This window comes from Vittaforma corneae (assembly GCF_000231115.1).
Source record: "Vittaforma corneae ATCC 50505 unplaced genomic scaffold supercont1.5, whole genome shotgun sequence".
Taxonomy (NCBI): domain Eukaryota; kingdom Fungi; phylum Microsporidia; family Nosematidae; genus Vittaforma; species Vittaforma corneae.
The window spans coordinates 1-16527 of record NW_006889838.1 but is presented as its reverse complement, the minus strand read 5'-3'; the positions used below and the strand labels follow the sequence as shown (position 1 = coordinate 16527).

General features: G+C 38.2%; 13 protein-coding genes across 13 annotated transcripts; 10 read left to right on the top strand and 3 right to left on the bottom strand.

Moving 5' to 3' along the window:
- Window positions 1-8: 8 nt before the first annotated feature.
- On the top strand, window positions 9-1709 carry VICG_00752 (uncharacterized protein; the record flags this gene model as incomplete). The annotated part of the gene is made up of 1 exon (XM_007604141.1): window positions 9-1709. The coding sequence occupies one exon, from the start codon at window positions 9-11 to the stop codon at window positions 1707-1709; it is 1701 nt and encodes a 566-aa protein (XP_007604203.1).
- VICG_00751 (uncharacterized protein) lies at window positions 1684-2616 on the top strand (the record flags this gene model as incomplete). Its single annotated transcript, XM_007604140.1, has 1 exon — window positions 1684-2616. The coding sequence occupies one exon, from the start codon at window positions 1684-1686 to the stop codon at window positions 2614-2616; it is 933 nt and encodes a 310-aa protein (XP_007604202.1).
- Window positions 2617-2753: 137 nt separating this feature from the next.
- VICG_00750 (uncharacterized protein) lies at window positions 2754-3701 on the bottom strand (the record flags this gene model as incomplete). Its single annotated transcript, XM_007604139.1, has 1 exon — window positions 2754-3701. The coding sequence occupies one exon, from the start codon at window positions 3699-3701 to the stop codon at window positions 2754-2756; it is 948 nt and encodes a 315-aa protein (XP_007604201.1).
- Window positions 3702-3943: 242 nt separating this feature from the next.
- Window positions 3944-4315, bottom strand: VICG_00749 (uncharacterized protein; the record flags this gene model as incomplete). The annotated part of the gene is made up of 1 exon (XM_007604138.1): window positions 3944-4315. One exon carries the CDS (start codon window positions 4313-4315, stop codon window positions 3944-3946), a length of 372 nt encoding a protein of 123 aa, XP_007604200.1.
- Window positions 4316-4505: 190 nt separating this feature from the next.
- Window positions 4506-5114, top strand: VICG_00748 (uncharacterized protein; the record flags this gene model as incomplete). The annotated part of the gene is made up of 1 exon (XM_007604137.1): window positions 4506-5114. One exon carries the CDS (start codon window positions 4506-4508, stop codon window positions 5112-5114), a length of 609 nt encoding a protein of 202 aa, XP_007604199.1.
- Window positions 5115-5698: 584 nt separating this feature from the next.
- Window positions 5699-8125, top strand: VICG_00747 (uncharacterized protein; the record flags this gene model as incomplete). The annotated part of the gene is made up of 1 exon (XM_007604136.1): window positions 5699-8125. The coding sequence occupies one exon, from the start codon at window positions 5699-5701 to the stop codon at window positions 8123-8125; it is 2427 nt and encodes an 808-aa protein (XP_007604198.1).
- Window positions 8126-8341: 216 nt separating this feature from the next.
- Window positions 8342-9043, top strand: VICG_00746 (uncharacterized protein; the record flags this gene model as incomplete). Its single annotated transcript, XM_007604135.1, has 1 exon — window positions 8342-9043. One exon carries the CDS (start codon window positions 8342-8344, stop codon window positions 9041-9043), a length of 702 nt encoding a protein of 233 aa, XP_007604197.1.
- Window positions 9044-9158: 115 nt separating this feature from the next.
- On the top strand, window positions 9159-9671 carry VICG_00745 (uncharacterized protein; the record flags this gene model as incomplete). Its single annotated transcript, XM_007604134.1, has 1 exon — window positions 9159-9671. One exon carries the CDS (start codon window positions 9159-9161, stop codon window positions 9669-9671), a length of 513 nt encoding a protein of 170 aa, XP_007604196.1.
- Window positions 9672-9732: 61 nt separating this feature from the next.
- Window positions 9733-11325, bottom strand: VICG_00744 (uncharacterized protein; the record flags this gene model as incomplete). The annotated part of the gene is made up of 1 exon (XM_007604133.1): window positions 9733-11325. One exon carries the CDS (start codon window positions 11323-11325, stop codon window positions 9733-9735), a length of 1593 nt encoding a protein of 530 aa, XP_007604195.1.
- Window positions 11326-12253: 928 nt separating this feature from the next.
- On the top strand, window positions 12254-13006 carry VICG_00743 (uncharacterized protein; the record flags this gene model as incomplete). Its single annotated transcript, XM_007604132.1, has 1 exon — window positions 12254-13006. One exon carries the CDS (start codon window positions 12254-12256, stop codon window positions 13004-13006), a length of 753 nt encoding a protein of 250 aa, XP_007604194.1.
- A 206-nt stretch (window positions 13007-13212) lies between these two features.
- On the top strand, window positions 13213-13557 carry VICG_00742 (uncharacterized protein; the record flags this gene model as incomplete). Its single annotated transcript, XM_007604131.1, has 1 exon — window positions 13213-13557. The coding sequence occupies one exon, from the start codon at window positions 13213-13215 to the stop codon at window positions 13555-13557; it is 345 nt and encodes a 114-aa protein (XP_007604193.1).
- Window positions 13558-14308: 751 nt separating this feature from the next.
- Window positions 14309-14800, top strand: VICG_00741 (uncharacterized protein; the record flags this gene model as incomplete). The annotated part of the gene is made up of 1 exon (XM_007604130.1): window positions 14309-14800. One exon carries the CDS (start codon window positions 14309-14311, stop codon window positions 14798-14800), a length of 492 nt encoding a protein of 163 aa, XP_007604192.1.
- A 1018-nt stretch (window positions 14801-15818) lies between these two features.
- VICG_00740 (uncharacterized protein) lies at window positions 15819-16527 on the top strand (the record flags this gene model as incomplete). The annotated part of the gene is made up of 1 exon (XM_007604129.1): window positions 15819-16527. A coding segment is annotated over one exon (709 nt), but the record flags the coding sequence as incomplete, so codon positions are not given.

Here is a 16527-nt window from a genome sequence, read left to right as displayed (position 1 = left end):
ACACACAAATGGAATCTGACCACTATACTATTCAATTTAGAAAGCCAGCAAAAAGAAGTGAGCTTACCTTAGAACAGGTCCTACAAAGCAAAAATGATCTAAAAAATATTCTAAATGAACTATTGTGTATAGAAAGATTTAAAGAGAGGGACATTGATCTACTTGATTCATATTTAATTAAGAATGTTAAAGGAAGAACACTTGGAGATGAGCTGCTGATCCTTCTTTTTGAGGTATATCTGAAGGTGGTTGGATTTGATCTATTATTTGAGCAATTGGCTATTTCAAACGGATTATACGAAAAACACAATAGTACTATTTGTAGTCGTGATGCTGTCCATGGCTGTAGTGATGATAAATGGATAAAATATGAAGATAAAATAATCAACAAGTCGGGATTTATTTGCGAAAGGGCCAGGACGGTTCTTTCAGAAAGGCAAGACTGCTCCAAATTAAGCATACTGGCCTATATCGCTTGCCTCAGCATAAGTGAGCTGTACGAGGGGGAATATGAGGTGTATTACATACTAGACTATATCTTGAAGGAGAGAATCAAGACTGTGGAAGTTGGTAGCAATACAATACACTGCAGTGCTAGTACGAGGTGCAAAGACAAGTCTATAAAACTGAGAGATGGTGTTAAAGTAGAGCATGCTAACTGCAAAATAAACAAAGAAGATGGCTGCAATGGAATTAGCACTCAATGCAAAGGGAATATGCACAGTATAATTGATGATATATCCAAAATTAATGCCAAAAGTAGTAATTATCCACAAGTTTGTTACCACAGCCAAGGAGAAGTCCAGACCCAAAGAGGTAAAGTGGCAATAGGCTGGGCCAAGTACTGTAAATATACTTTCAAAGGGGTCTTATTTGGTTTAAACTGTGAGTCTTTCTTTGAAATAGAAATGCTGTATTTAAATGATATTCGCTCTTTGATTTCGGTGATAACTGTCAAGAAGTCCCACAAATTATTATATGAAAGATTAGACTTTATTTTGAAGAACAAAAGCTATTTTAAATTCAACAGTCTGCTGGCCAACAGCCACAGCAATAATACCGGTAGTGTTTTTTACACCGAAAAGATTTTGCTGAGAGTGGCCGATGAAAACCTTACAAAGCAATTCATTATTCAAACGCAGGTGCCTTTAAAATGCTTTTTTAAAATTTGCACAAGGATGGACTTCAATTTTATGAAATGCATGAATTTATGCATAGAATACTTTGAGGAAGTGCCAGATGATGTTCTAAGCAGAGTGATTGCCAGTGAAAGATTCAGAGTAGAAACGTTCCAAGCATTTAAAAAAATAACAAAGACAATAATAGATCGCAAAATGGAGCTACCTCTAGACAAGCTACTATCAATCAAAGAGCATTACCATAGTGATGGAAATGCCAAAAATATTCATAATGGCTCCTTAAGATTCAATAACTGGAAGATTGAGGTAATCCATAGAATCAACTATATCCTCGACTTAGCAAGCAATCAACAGCTAGCATTGGACTCCATAGCTCCCTTTCTCAAGAAGACAGTGTCCTGGGATCATCCTGAAATATCTCTCAAGCTAGTGTTCAGAATTAAAAGCTACAAAATTTTTAAAATGTTTATTAACAAGCTAAAGGCACATGATAATGGACTAAAAGATGGATTGACTGGAAATAATACTAAAAGAACTAAGAAGAATGGAATACACTATGTTCTATTATAAAGTATCTAGACTGCTTCTCAAGACTGGCTTGGTTACAAGCAAAGAGGACTCATTGGAAAATCAGTTAGGTTTGGACAACAGTCCAATGTCCTTGGCCATTCTATGCAAGCTGACCAATGCCAGCCAAAAGACATTGCTTCCCGGGCTGTACTTCAATAAAAGTTTGTTGACGGTTTCTAAAATACACTCAAAATTCGTGCTGGGAGTCAGGATGATTTTGTTCATGGATTATCTAAAGGATATGACATTGTTAAGATTGGAGAATGGCCCCCTAAGTTCCACTGAGCTGGTCATTGACTCAGGTGATATTAAACTAAAAAAAGGCGAGATGGAACTGACGGTTAGTGCGGTTTGGGAGATAACAAAGAGGCAGAACGAGACAGGTGATAGGGTAAAGCATGACTATAAAGCGCTTGAAGAGGACAAGGAGTATGTCAGCAAGGAGTTAAACATCAACAACAAGAGACTGGACAATATTGACGAGAGATTAGAAAATCTTAGTGGGGGAATGGATGGCAGAGATCTGACTAGTGTTAACATAGAGATTGATATTCAGGTCAAGTACGAGGATAATAGGCTGAGGATGTCAGTGAATTCAAAGGAGGCAGAAATCAAAGTGAAGAAAATATCAAAGATAGAAATTTGTGAAGATTTTTACGGAACTTTGAGCAACTTTATTTATGCAGAGACTACAGAGAAAGCCCCCGTATTTTTTAGCCACAGCAATACAAACAGATTGTTTTCTGAATTGAGGAAGTATGTAAATGAGTTTATTGTTCCTATAAATAGTCTTTTAGAGTACAAGAATAGAAAGGGCGCAGTGATCGGCAGAAAAAAGACATTGTATTTAGGAAGTGGAAGCTCCAATTTTGTAGAGATGAAGAACGTGCTGAGCATATTTAATTAAAACGAAACATTTGCTAATACGAAAGCTATCACACTGTGTTTATTTTACTTCAGGACTAAAGACAGGTCAGGGTGATATTTTACTGAAAGTAAAGCTACTCAAAACATTAAGTAAGTCTACTTTATATTTACTTAGTACTAACAGTAATAAGGTCTATCTCCCCATAGATGACTGCCGTCCAGCACCCCAGACAAACCACTAATATCTTCTCCATCCTCAGGTCTTAATGTCGCACTGTTGTCATGTCCTGGCCCAGAGCCTGGAAATCCGTAATTATACTCTTTGCATCCACCATTTCCAAATCTGTCATTGTCGCCGTATCCACTCCAGGGCGAAAATGGTCTTTTATATGGATCGCCCCCACCAGGGTATTTGCCATCTGGATAGTAGGGATATCTATTGCTTGTATGCCTGCCCTTATTGTGTCTATCTCTCTGGATATAATCCTTACAGTCAGCTATGTCATCTGAATCTTCATCTCTTTTGCTCCTATCTTTTTTCTTCTTGTCTTTGGCACTCTTTCCCTCCTCTGAGTTAGAGTCATCCTCATATCTTCTCCCTCCTATTCCTAGGAACATCTTGATACACTCCAAATCATTCTTAATGTCAAGATAACTCTCACACAGTTTATTATAACATATTCTAAACCTGGCGGCTTTTTCAAGGGTACAGTCCACCTTCTTGAATTTATTTCCTTCTACAAACCCCAGACAGCTATCTCCCCTCATTAGAAGATACTCATTCGGAGCATAATAAACTATTCTAAATGATTGTTTCCCACTCTTGCTGTTACTCTTCATCGAATAGCTCTTTGGGAAGAACCAAAATCCCGATTCTGTAAGTGCCTTTCCGTCCTTGGCCTCTAAATTCTTTTCTGAAATATCCTGCATAGGATTGAGCTTGATGGAAAGAGCCTCTTTGTAATCAACTAGCTGGAGCTTGTCCTTGACAGCGCCTAGGAACTTGTCATCATCCACTAGTTTTAGCTTAACCCTACCTAAACAGGATGTTAGACCTATAAATAGTACCATCATTACATTGTAAGGTATTAATGTACAATTTAGGATGTTTAGGTGAAAGATCATTGGACTTTGAGTAAAAACCGAAGATATATATGGATGAAACAGAATGTCAGAAATGGTGTTTGAGGATGAAACCAAGTCTAAATTGGACGATTAGCATTTAATTGCTAAAATATACTACACGTGCATAATTATTGAATATTATTTACTATTGGTGTGTTCTGTCAAACATGACACTATATTCAGTTGCGATAAATAGATCGGTTGCATGTTTATAGCTATATTCTGGCACGCTTAAGCCATGGCTATCTGTACGATTGTACTATCCTTTCCTTATTTCTAACTATTCTTGCTCTGATTCTGTCTAAAAATGTCTCCTCACCGCTCAAAAGCTCGTGCATAAAATCTTTTGACTCCGGTTCATTCTTAGTGTCCTCAAGTTTTTCTGGTGCTGGCTCCACGCCAAGCTGATCAATTTCAATCTGTCTTCTTATTTTAACGTAGTTAGGATTCTCCTCTTTCATTCCAGGATGCTTCGCAATTACTTCTAAGCGAACAAGTGATCCAAGATCTCCTCCAGCCTTTTGGCTTTGTGGGATGGTATTTAAACCAAGTGATACAGCCATAGCTAGATGATATAACAGCATTTTCATTGGTTTTGTCGAATATGAGGACATTTAATTTAAGGCAAAATGTTATGACATACAACACCTTATGTATCAAGTGTCACACGGCAACTTCGTTCAACATCAAATGTTATAATGGCTATTCCATAGAACAGCTGTTTTTGCTATCATCTTTACAACATGATTTATTTTGATATATGAAACCAAGGTTCAGAGTAAAACTTTCAATTTATTCAGAATAATGCATGCTTGCTATATGTTGCTTGCTGTATTGGGAACGGTTTGTGCAGTGATATTCAGGGACAGTAGAAGTAAAAGATTTCTAGCAAAATCCGATAGGGGACTGTTTATGACGCCATATCCTGAGGAGGCACTAGATATAAGTCTGCAGGAGACCGAGCTTGACACAGTCTCTGTGGTCCTGAGCCTTGGAACAACAGCTCTTAAAGTTAACAAACGTTCAAAGAATATTGACTTTGGAAAGGTTAATAGAAGGGATCGTGATCAGTTCTTCAAACTTGATTTAACTCCAGGCGGCTCCTTTATCTTTCAGCACAAAGATTTATGTCTGGGAAATATGCCTGGGATAAGATTAGAATCTAATGCAACGCTAGGCCTGATAGACTGCCAAGACAGACAGAATTTAGTATCGTTCTTCAAGTCCGATAGGATTGATGGCCAGGTAAGAAAGAAAATAGTGGCATATTATGATCCAAATCCTAGTTCTGATGTACCGGCATACATCAATGAGCCAAAGATTGATGTGGAAAAGGCTGAGGACGGAGTTGTAAGACCAGAAGAAACGGGGTTTTTGAGGGGACTGTATAACCGAGTAACTCATCCCTATTAATTAAATTTCAAATTGTGAAATTAACTTGTGTGAGTTAGTCTTTCTTGAATAGACACCTGTCTTCACAGATAGCACCACATTTTTTCCTTAGATAAGCAGCCCTAGTTCTATAGCTTGCCGCATGGAAATATGTGCTAATTGGAAGATCCATGAGGTTTTTTGCATACACCAGTTCAAGTTGGCCAATTTCAATATACATCCAGTATGCAGTTGAGGCTTTTGACTGTATTTGTTTAATCTAATCTTGTGCATGGGGCTTTCAGCGGTTACATATTACTTGCAAACTGTTGCGGGGTCAAATGTAAGGCCGTGATCCAAAATAAGGTTTTTGTCACTATTTGAGAAGCAAGCCCCAACTTTTTTAGTACTGAATAAAAACTTTTAAATCCCAAATCTAACTGGTCACTGGCTTTTGGCCAGTTATTGGGGTATAGTTGGCTGTTCATTAGATACAAGAAGAAAAACAAACAAAACATGTTCTATGTTTCTTTTTCCTGAAACTTCAGACCTCCATGTGAAACTCTGAAGACACATCCCTCTCCTCAAAATATTATCTCTAGCCCTTCCTATGACAGCTGCATACATTGGCCCTCGTAGAGACGAGAGACCAAGAGACGACAGGCCTAAAGGAGGTTATGCTGGATCGAAAAGACGATTATGGCAATAGATATAGAGGTGATTATGGCGATCATCCAGCTAGACCATCTGTTTCGACAATCACGGAGCCTACATCTTGCCAAGTCTCAGTTAATCTTTTCAAGTATACAGGAAAGAGCCTGGTTCTCCATCACTATGCTGTTACCTTTACTCCAGAGATACTGAAGAAAAATATCTTCTCTAAGTTCTTGCAAATGGCTGAGTCTAACAACTTCAAGGAACCTTACGCCTTTGATGGTGGCAATCTTCTTGTTTCTACTAAGAAGTTTGCTGATGTAACATTCAGGATACCTATGAGGGAGGAAGAATTACTGTGCAAGATTGAGTACAAACATACCTATGATACTGGTGATATGTCTGGTGATGTTGCAGCCGCTCTACAGTGTATGGAAATTATCTCACGATTCTACCAAAAAATTAACCATTGTGTGGATAAGACGAAAATGTTCTATCTTGGATCGAGGCCTTTTGATCTCGGCTGTGGACTTGAGATTATACCTGGTCTTTCTTCTTCCATTAGACTGAGCAGGGGCGGTGTTTATCTTAATATTGACGCTACTTTTGGTGTGTTTTATAGAGCCATACCTTTGATTGATCTGTTTGTAGATCTTGCCAGGAGCCGAGACAAAAGGGAACGTAGGCATGTTTTAGACCCACTAAGAGATGATATGGGCGCCAGCTTTTACTACGACTTTGAAAGACTGATTAAAAACTTACAGGTTGTAACCACTCATCGTGAGAGGAATTTTTCTTTCAAGGTATCAGGACTTCTAGTTCAGCCTGCTTCTTCAGTTGAATTTGAAGCTGATGGTAAGACATGGACAGTTGCAGAATACTTCGCCAAGACGTACAAGCCTTTGAGGTACCCCCACCTGCCCCTTGCTGTGATCAAGAAGAGAACCTTGCTTATCTACCTTCCACTTGAAATACTGAAGATTTGCCCATCCCAGAAGTATACTCAAAAGCTTGATGAGGGTATGACTGCCCAAATGATCAAAATAGCCGCTGAGAGGCCTGGGAAGAGATTTGAGATGATAAGGGAGAAGGCTGCGGAGCTTGCTGTTCTGAAGAACAGCATTTTAACACAGTTTGGTATGGCTTTTGACAACAAGATGTTAAACTGTAAGGGAATAATTTTACCACCTCCCCAAATTACATTTTCTGATAGCAAAAAAGTTAACGTGAATAACGGAGGTTGGAATTTGATTGGTGCACGTGCAATTGATGGTTGCCGTATTGATGAATGGAAGATTTTTTCCTTTACTTCTACTAGCATTATCAGAGATAGCACCATTGACTCCTTTATTAGTCTTGCCTCGAGATATGGCGTTAATATCAGTCCAAGGCCGCAATCAGTTGTTGTTAGGGACATCAACGAGTTCTTTGATGCGTCAAAGGCTAAATTCAATCTTGTAGTTCTACCCGACAAGAATTCCCAGAGATACGAGGAGGTTAAACGTATTGCAGAGACATATCAGGGTGTTTATACTCAATGCATGGTTGCATCTAATATTCCCAAGCTTAATAACCCGTCCTTCGTCTCTAACCTTCTTCTGAAGATTAATGCCAAGCTAGGTGGCAAAAATTGGGCTATTGACAAAAAGATTCTTCAGGACAAGCCTACCATTCTGGTAGGTATTGATGTTTGCCACCCTGGTGCTGCAGATCTTGAAAGTCCATCCATTGCTTCTGTCGTTGCCACTATGGATTATAACTTTATTGGCTACAAGACTATTATTGAACAACAAGAAAGAAGACAAGAAATTGTTAGAACACTTAAGGACAACATTAAGGTCATGCTTAAGAGCCACTATGCTAGTACCTCAACCAAGCCAGCTAGAATACTTGTTTTCAGGGATGGTGTTGGAGACTCTATGTTTAATGCTGTCTATAGCTGTGAGATTGAGGCTATTGAGGACGCCTGCAAGGACTTGGATGCTAGCTACAAGCCTGAAATTAACTTCATCATTGCTCAAAAAAGACATTCCATTCGATTCCAGACAGGCAACGGAAACAATCTTGTTCCAGGCACTATTGTCGACGAGATTGGGTCGCCGGGAATATTTGACTTCTATCTTGTTTCCCACCATGCACTGCAGGGCACAGCTCGCCCAGTCAGGTATGTTCTCATTAGGAACGACTCTAAATTTACAGGATCTGAGATGTACGCGCTTATTTACAACCTTTGCCATTTGTACGCTAGGGCTACCAAGTCAGTCAGTGTGGTTCCTCCAATTTACTATGCTGATCTTGCAGCAGCCAGGGGCAAGTGCTATCTTGAAAAGAACAAGGACGGCATCTTAGTTATGAGAAATTGCGACAAGCAGATTCAGAAGTCATTGTATTATCTCTAGAAAATCTTGCTGTATCTATGTGACATTTGTTAAGCTTAATTGATAGCTATATAAACTGACATTCGAGAAAATTTTTATTGTGTTCTTTAACTGCACCGCGATGTCTATATTATTTTAGTACTTCGATGGCTTAGGTTGTATTCTAATCTTTGTTTTAAATGCCATTTAACATGCTCAATGATTTCATGCTTTTTTTTGCCCCACTTGTCTTCAAGGATGCAATTTACGGTAAAGGAGCTCACAAAATTAAACATAAAATTCACTATCAGCTCAAGTGTAAGCTTTGCCAATTCGCTCCGCAGAATCCTGCTCGGAGAAGTCCCAAGTATTGCCATTGATGTTGTTGAAATTAAAGAGAACAGTACGGTTCTTCCTGACGAAATGGTAGCAAATAGACTTGGTCTTGTCCCGATAAAATACGCGGGATCACTCATTCCAAAGCAAGAGTGTAAGTGTGATGGCTTCTGTGACCAGTGCTCCATCAAGTTTATCCTCAAAAAGCGTAATGATACAGACTCTGTTATCTCTGTTAATGGCCAGGATTTGCAGACAGATGTTCCTGGTGTGCACTGTAGTGCTGCCCTCATCTTGAGGCTTGCGCCTGGGCAGAAGCTGGATATGATATGCATAGCTACTATAGGAACACCTCAGACTCATGTGAAGTATTGTCCAGTAACCGTAGTTGGGTTTAGTTATGATGTACGAAATAAAACTAGAGAAACCAAGCTATGGGCTGAGGATGATGCCAAGAAAGAATGGCCAGGAATAAACCAGAGCGATGAAATAGAATGGGGGGAGATTGAGGATGTTGAGATGAACCTGGAGGTGGTTGAGGGGATGGGAAAGCCCAAGGAGGTGTTGCTAAAAGCACTTGAGATATACAAATCCAAGATGGAGAAGATTTTAGATTCGATTTAGTAAAAATTTAATTATAGAAACTGTGTCTGAGCGGCTATACTTTTTCAATACTTTATATAGTAAAGTGACCCCATATAACTGATTTAAACGTCGTATTTTCCACCCTGGAAATACAATGTTAATGCTGTACTCTGCAACACAGCCCAGCAATCTTGAGAAAATTCTTTCCGAGAATTATTTTATGAGAGCACAGTCAAACCCTGTTCAGATATCAAAACATGGCGACGTCTTTGTTGTTGAGCACGGCAAGACTACAGTTTACCTGCCGGATGGGTCTTTCTTCGTTTTTGAAGAAAATAGCAAAATTACCGAAAGCTTTGCGCCGAGTTTGCAGAACCCAACAAAAACATTTGATTTGGCACTGCACATCTTTACAATAGAAAACACCGCCAATGCATCGTTACACATTGACCCGCTTAGCCAACATCTCTTATTTAGTCAATCACCACCTCCCAAGTTTAAGATAATCAACGCTTCAAGTTGTGATAAAAGGCTAGGATGCTTCTTTGTTTGCAGCAGTCTTAAGGAAAGAAACATTATAAAATCGATCATCAAGGACTGTGAATTTGTGGAGATTGGAAAGGATTCTGAGGATATTTACTGGAATATTATAAAGATGATAAACTAAAATATGACGCAACAGTATTTAGGGCTAGCTTTACAAGCATAACTACGTATAAACTAAACCTTTATTTAGACGCATTCTTAGCATTTTGAACAAATTGATTGGCCAGTGAATGTACTTCTTCAATGTTTCCTCCAACCGTTTCTTCAAATTCTAGCCAAGCCTTAAATAGCCTCTTCATTTCGTTCTTTTTGAAAGCCATGCCTGCCATTCTTCTAAATAAATTCCTTTTGTAGTTTCCATTCTCAAGGCTAGCATAACACATCCAGCTTTCAAATGATGTACCAATGATATTCTCTACCACGATTCTTGGCGTGTCTAAGTTCTCATATGCATATTTTATTGAATACTCAAGAAACTCAGGGTTTTCTTTCATAAATCGCAACTTGTCCCCTTCAGTATTTAAGAGCTTTTGAAATCCAGAAAGATTTTTTTTCTTGGAGAAGATCATTCTCACGGCTTCAATATCACTGAGCCTTTCAGATGCAAATCCTGGAAATTTATATCCGGCATATTTTAACACATATCGAATATCCGATTCCTTGAGCATTTTATGATCAATCAAGTACTGTAAGTAGAAAAGAGATAGAGAATCGTTCTCTCTGATCTGTTGAATATACTTTTTGAATAGCTTTATAATATTTTCGCTGTCTTCTTGACTTTGATTGCTCATCGCGGTATCAAGCCTATATTTTATATATTCTACTGCTCTTAGCTGATTATTTTTGACATCAGACTCTTCCGTTACCTTGAGCCTTTTGGGAACTGAAATGGCTTCATAGTCGGCTGTTCTCTCCAAGGCCTCACTTGCCACTTGCTTAAACTTGAACGTGCTGCCCTTTATATCAGATATCAGACCCTTCATCGTTTTTTTAACTTTTCTGTCATTACATTCTCCAACGAAATGCTTGTACTTAACTTTATATATCGATCCACATCTCCCAACCAGCTCAACCTCTGCAAGTCCTGGCGAGATATCCTCAACAAAGCAGTATGAACCAGGATAGACATTCTTTACAAACACGTTAATTTCTTCATTGATCTTTTTGTCCTTTGCTTCAATCAAAATTCCTTTAATATGGCCATTTTCAACGATCTTGTGGTTATTAAGATCCTTAATAATCCTAACAGTTGCTCTTTCAATGGGATTATTGATCTCAACAAACTCGAACCCATCTGAATCCAAAGACGCCAGCATGGCCTCTGTTTCTCTCCTCGGATCGTTAGATTGTAATGTTATTGGTCCCGACCCGTGTTTACAGTGAAATATTGGCCTGCTGTTTTTAATTTCAATTGTACCCTTAGTTTTAAACCCAGGAAAAAAGTCGTCGAACTCGAACACCACAACTTCTCTGGTCTTTTCGTCCTCAAAAACGGTTTTGACTGTATATAAAATGTTCTCATCCATTTTTTTCTTTATAAAAGTTAGCTTGTCATCGTAGGATTTCAGAACTGTTACGTTATTTTCAACAGATAAGACAAAAGTATTGAATATTGTGTTAGGAAAGAAGATTTCTGCCTTTTGGTTTATTATTTTAACCGGACATTGCTTTACATCGACGGGAGGCTGATCAAACGAATACGACTTGCCCAGACAGTGCAGCTTCTTTTTGGTGTAGACTGCAAATCTGTAGACTGGCTTTGTGCCAAAAATCATGGGAAAAAACATAAAAAAGTTGAAAAATAAAATTAATGTAAATTCAACATGCTGCATCATCCAATGCACATTATACAAACACTACAAATCCTGTAGTTCCTAGCATATGTTTGATGGATACATGATTTGAAGATGAAATATAATCTTGAACAAATATACGGCCCACACTACAAACCAGGATTTAATTTTTGGCATCAAAGGCTAAATAAAAATTGCTAATATTAAATTAATTTAAAAATAGGCTTAACACTCTTCTTCTCACGCTTATTTTCTGCATCCAGAGCATTCACATCACTACTGTCTTAAGAGCGGGATCTACACACTTTTAGACCTAAACTTATGGATTTTGCGCCAGATACAGGCACCAGAAACACAATTTTTCATTCCCAGTGCATAGTTTCTAATTTGATGGGTTGAAAACGTACCATTTAGCAATGATTGTTTAAAAAGAAAATGATTAAACGGGAAGTCTTTAAACGCAGGCTATTTATCCATCTGTGTAACTTTTTTCTTGACAAGTTTTACTGCTTTACTACCTGCATATAAAATACTTCCCAGAACAGCCATTCTAGTTGCAAAATACGACTTATAATTTGTCCTCTTTGAGCTCATTCCATTCACAACAGCCCCTGCCAAGCATCCCCAAACTATTAGTTTTCCTATAATGTTTCCACTTTCTAAGATCCTCGATTTTTTATGAAGCATTTTTGAGGGCCCAAAACACAATAGTGCCTTAATTGCACTACTATGATTGTAGTTCATTTCAAAGATTATTTAATAAAACCGATTAACCAATTTTACTTACAAAATACATATTAGGTAAAAATGCAAATTGATCATATGCCGCAATTGGTTTGTATTTTTATTGATTGCCTCCATTGGTACAAACCCAACCTAACGGATTATAACTAAAGTAAAAAGGGGCAATATGCTAGGCTTGTTAATACTGTGCCTAAGCCCAGTGTTTGCGCAGGATGACGATGACACAACAGCATCGACCAAGTCTCGAACAATAGACCCTCCATCGTTTCTCTATAGAGAAGACATGAACCCTATTGAAAGAGTTGTATTATGCATCATTTTTATACTCATCATCCTCATAACAGTCCTACCAAAGCCTGAATATAAAACATATCAAATGGCCGCACTGAATGGTTTTGGGCTTTACATTGGTGCCTATGAGATGATATTCAGATATTTTTTCAACCTAACCTCTCCTCTGTTAATGATACCCTGCATTGCAGCAGGTGTGGGTCTAACACTGTATGAACCTACCAAGCCTATTGTTGGATCGTTAGCCTGCACATATCCAGCATGTATGATTATTCTAGCCCTGTTGGGAACTCAGTCGAGAATTGTTGCAATTATCATGATGGTATTGTTTTGCGTGGTGCTCCTTTTCCTTTTTAGCCATGTTGAATCGATCTTTGATCTTATTTGTAAAACGTTTATCCACACATTTTTAGCTTGCTGCATTTTGGAGCTTACTGTGCTAGGTGTACTGAAGAATGGATTGACAATTGACCTATTTTCGTTTGGGCTTATGGAGACAATATCCAGATTTATCATTTTATTATTGTTGATAGGCTTTGTCTTTATTACACCTGTTCTTGCATTCCTATCGAAGCTGTTGCTTGGAGGAGATGGAAAGTCAAGCGCTGATGCTGAGCAAAATGTTTGAGTAAATTGTTAAAACTAAACGACCGAACTGTCTGTATTGAGTATTTTACCAGTATCATGTATGCTGCACGTCGCATTTTATTAATGTGATACAAGTGTATTAAATGATAGCTTCAGATGACATTCATATGCTAGTATTTTGTCAAGGCAATTAATTGATCATCTGCACATATCATGATTTCAGCGTGTTTTGGGCCTAGATTTCAGATGGAAAAGATGGAATTGGAACAGAAAGTAAAGCGGGTTAAAATTCATCTAGAATCTTTGGGATTCTCTGTAAATGACGGAATCAAGTATGGACTAGATCTATTGGCATATACTGATGATCCCAGCAGAGTACACTCAAAGTATGGAGTTATAATCTCAAATGGCATGACATTCCAGCAGCTTGTAGCATATCAAAGAATCTGCACGAGCAACAACAAAACTCTCCTTATAGCACTTGTGAATCAATTCGACATCGAGTACTTTGAATGCCGCCGGTTTCCAGTAAAGTTCAGACAGGATGCTATCTCTACTTCATCTGAAGAAACTGAGGTGCGAATGAGCTAACCCTGAAGAAAGATGCATATTCACACAGCAGCATGCGTTAGTGCTATTAAGAACGAGTATTTCTGATTATTCGTTAAATAGCAGCACACAGCATATTACAAATATACTTATGATGCATAAAACCTGTATGTGGTATTGCCACCATACTGTTTCAGATATTATCCCTTTCATTTTTGATTTGACGTTTAAAACAATTTATAAAAGGTATCCTATGAGGTATGCCAAACCAATACATATATTAACTGCTAAAACATTTTGTTTTACAGGTTTTTATAAAGATTTTTTCTTTTCAGGCTATGTTCATTCACATAGGCATAATTACAGCAGCTTTATGGGGTTTTGACAGATTTACAAGGCTTGGTAATCCCCCGGTGGATTCCGTTGCTGCCGATGCTGAGGCAGAGAGACTTAGGGCCGAAGCCAACAGGCTTGAGAAAGAAGCTCTTCGTACAAATTCGCTGGCAAGAAGCTATTCTTCACGTAGCTACAGCAGCGGTAGCAGATGGGTTTATGATTAATAAATCTTAGTGATTTTCTACTTACTCGTTTTTATTTTTACCAATATTCATAATAGCAAAACCCAAACAAAACCGTGCTTTACAATAGATAATTCAATGTGATAGCCCTGGCCAATCAGCTGCCTCTTTATTTGAGCTAGAGAAGTCACTATATTGTGATTCAGTAACCCAAAGCCAACTTACGGCTTCCCTCCGAACTTTAACTTTTTTCTTCCCATTGTTTGAAAACCCATATGGCAAGAACAGCAAATGCTGCAAGAAAACAAGTCAACAAAGCCCCGACTCCAGAAGACACAGCGAAAGAGCCAGCAAATAAAGTTCAAGAATCTCAAAAGAAATTTCCTGTACCGGAGAAAAAACCTGCCAAATCACTCTCAGTAAGCGTCCCAACGATTGGCCAGAAGCCCAAGCCCACACCAAAGAAGGTATCAAGCAATATTTTGAAAGAGATCAAATATTACCAAAGCAACATTGGATTTCTCATTCCACGAGCTCTTATTGTCAGAATTGTTCGTCAGGTCCTGCTTTCCACTCTCAAGATTAGATCCGGCGATAATTTCAAATTTACTGCTGTTTCTCTTAATGTCATCCATGAAGCAATTGAAAATCACATTGTTTGTTTATTGGAGCTTTCATATATGGCAGCCAGACATGCAAAGAGGGTCACACTCTTTCCAACTGATATAAGGTTGATTAACAGAATACGTGGTGCCAGTGCACAGTAAGATAAATTGTTTCCTTTAATTAGTCTTGTTATGCCATGTGGTAAAATTGTGTTGATGGTCTTAGGCGATTGCATGCCAGTTTATGTGGTTGGAAGCCTACTACGATTACACTGATTGAAAAGTGATTCTTGCACTTCCGCTGGGGCCTTCTTGAAAATTTTTAAAACAGAAGGCGCCGACCTAAGGCGAATACAAAGAAGAGCTAGCTACAGATACCAACCCTATTTCTATCGGCAGCTACATGTACAAAGGAAATCGCACAATATGCAGATGCATCATAGCAAGGAACAATAGATTTCTATAAAGTTAAGATAGTGATTATGATAAAGTGACTAAATGCTTTGTGAATCAATGATAGGATAGATGCTACGAAGTGGAGAGCTGAATTGTGGCAGTACCAAGGAAAGCTTTATGACGATGAATTGGTTGCATGCAAAGTAATTGATTAGTGAGGTTTAAGTGTGGCGAGGGTAGAAGATATTAATGATAGAGAGATATTTTCTGTTTTGTAAGTTTAATTGTAGCCATAAGCCATACTGTCTGTCTCTGTGGTGATCTGTTCTATGAGCCTTGCCACTTTCCATAGGGCTATGGGAGCATTTAAAATAATAGTGGTGTGGGTCTCGATGGTCTTTGTGGATAAGCCATTATTTCACTAGAGGCATAGAATATTACCGACAATTAAATTTGTTTAAACAGTACACAGTTTACTGAGTTTCTGAAATAGCAAATCTTAGAGTATTTTATTATTAGTGAACTATGCACTAAATGCTACTCCAGGTTATTCTATTCACGGACACACAGGCACAGTCTGGAGTGATTGCATTTGGAATGATTTGGCATCTGTCAATATCCTATTTTCAAGCCTGTCTTTGAGTGATAGAGTTTATTTACAAAGATTCGCCAGCACAGTTAATACTGCATGCTGACAGCAATTACTGTCTTGATTATACTTAAGCTTATAATGGATTTTTCTGTCAAAATTTGAATAATTTAAAAATTTTTAACCTATGCCCTAATGAATATTGCACGAACAAGAAAGACATACAAGGCAATTTGTAGCTTAGTTGTGTTCATGGAAGTTACACTCCACAGCTCGAACAATGCTATAAACCCAAGCGGCATTCAAAATCCAAATCCATTTGAGAGTGTTCATCAAGCAGCTATTAGAGGTTCTGGGAATAGGCCACAGACAGTGCATTCCTCACACTATAGCTTTGAGAGGTATCCTGAGAATGAAACTAAAATATCTATGCCTTTCAAAGACATTACATCTATTGACAGCAATATCAAGAGACTAGTGAATCTAGAGAAACTATGTCTCCGAAATAACAAGTTAAAGCTATTGCCAGCTGAGATAGGAGAGTTGAAGAATCTACAGGAGCTTCATCTCAGTGGTAACAAATTAAAGTCATTGCCAGCCGAGATAGGAAGATTGGAGACTCTTCAGAAACTTCATCTCAATCTTAACAAACTAAAATCATTACCAGCTGAAATAGGAAAGTTGAAGAATCTACAATATTTGTATCTCGATTATAACAAGCTAAAATTATTGCCAGTTGAGATAGGAGAGATGAGGAATCTACAAAAATTGCATCTTAGTGGTAACAAGATCGAGATTCTACCAGCAGAGATAGGAAATTTGAAGAATCTAAATATACTGGATCTTAGTAATAACAAGTTAAAGTTATTGCCAGCAGAGATAGGAGAGTTGAAGAATCTACAGG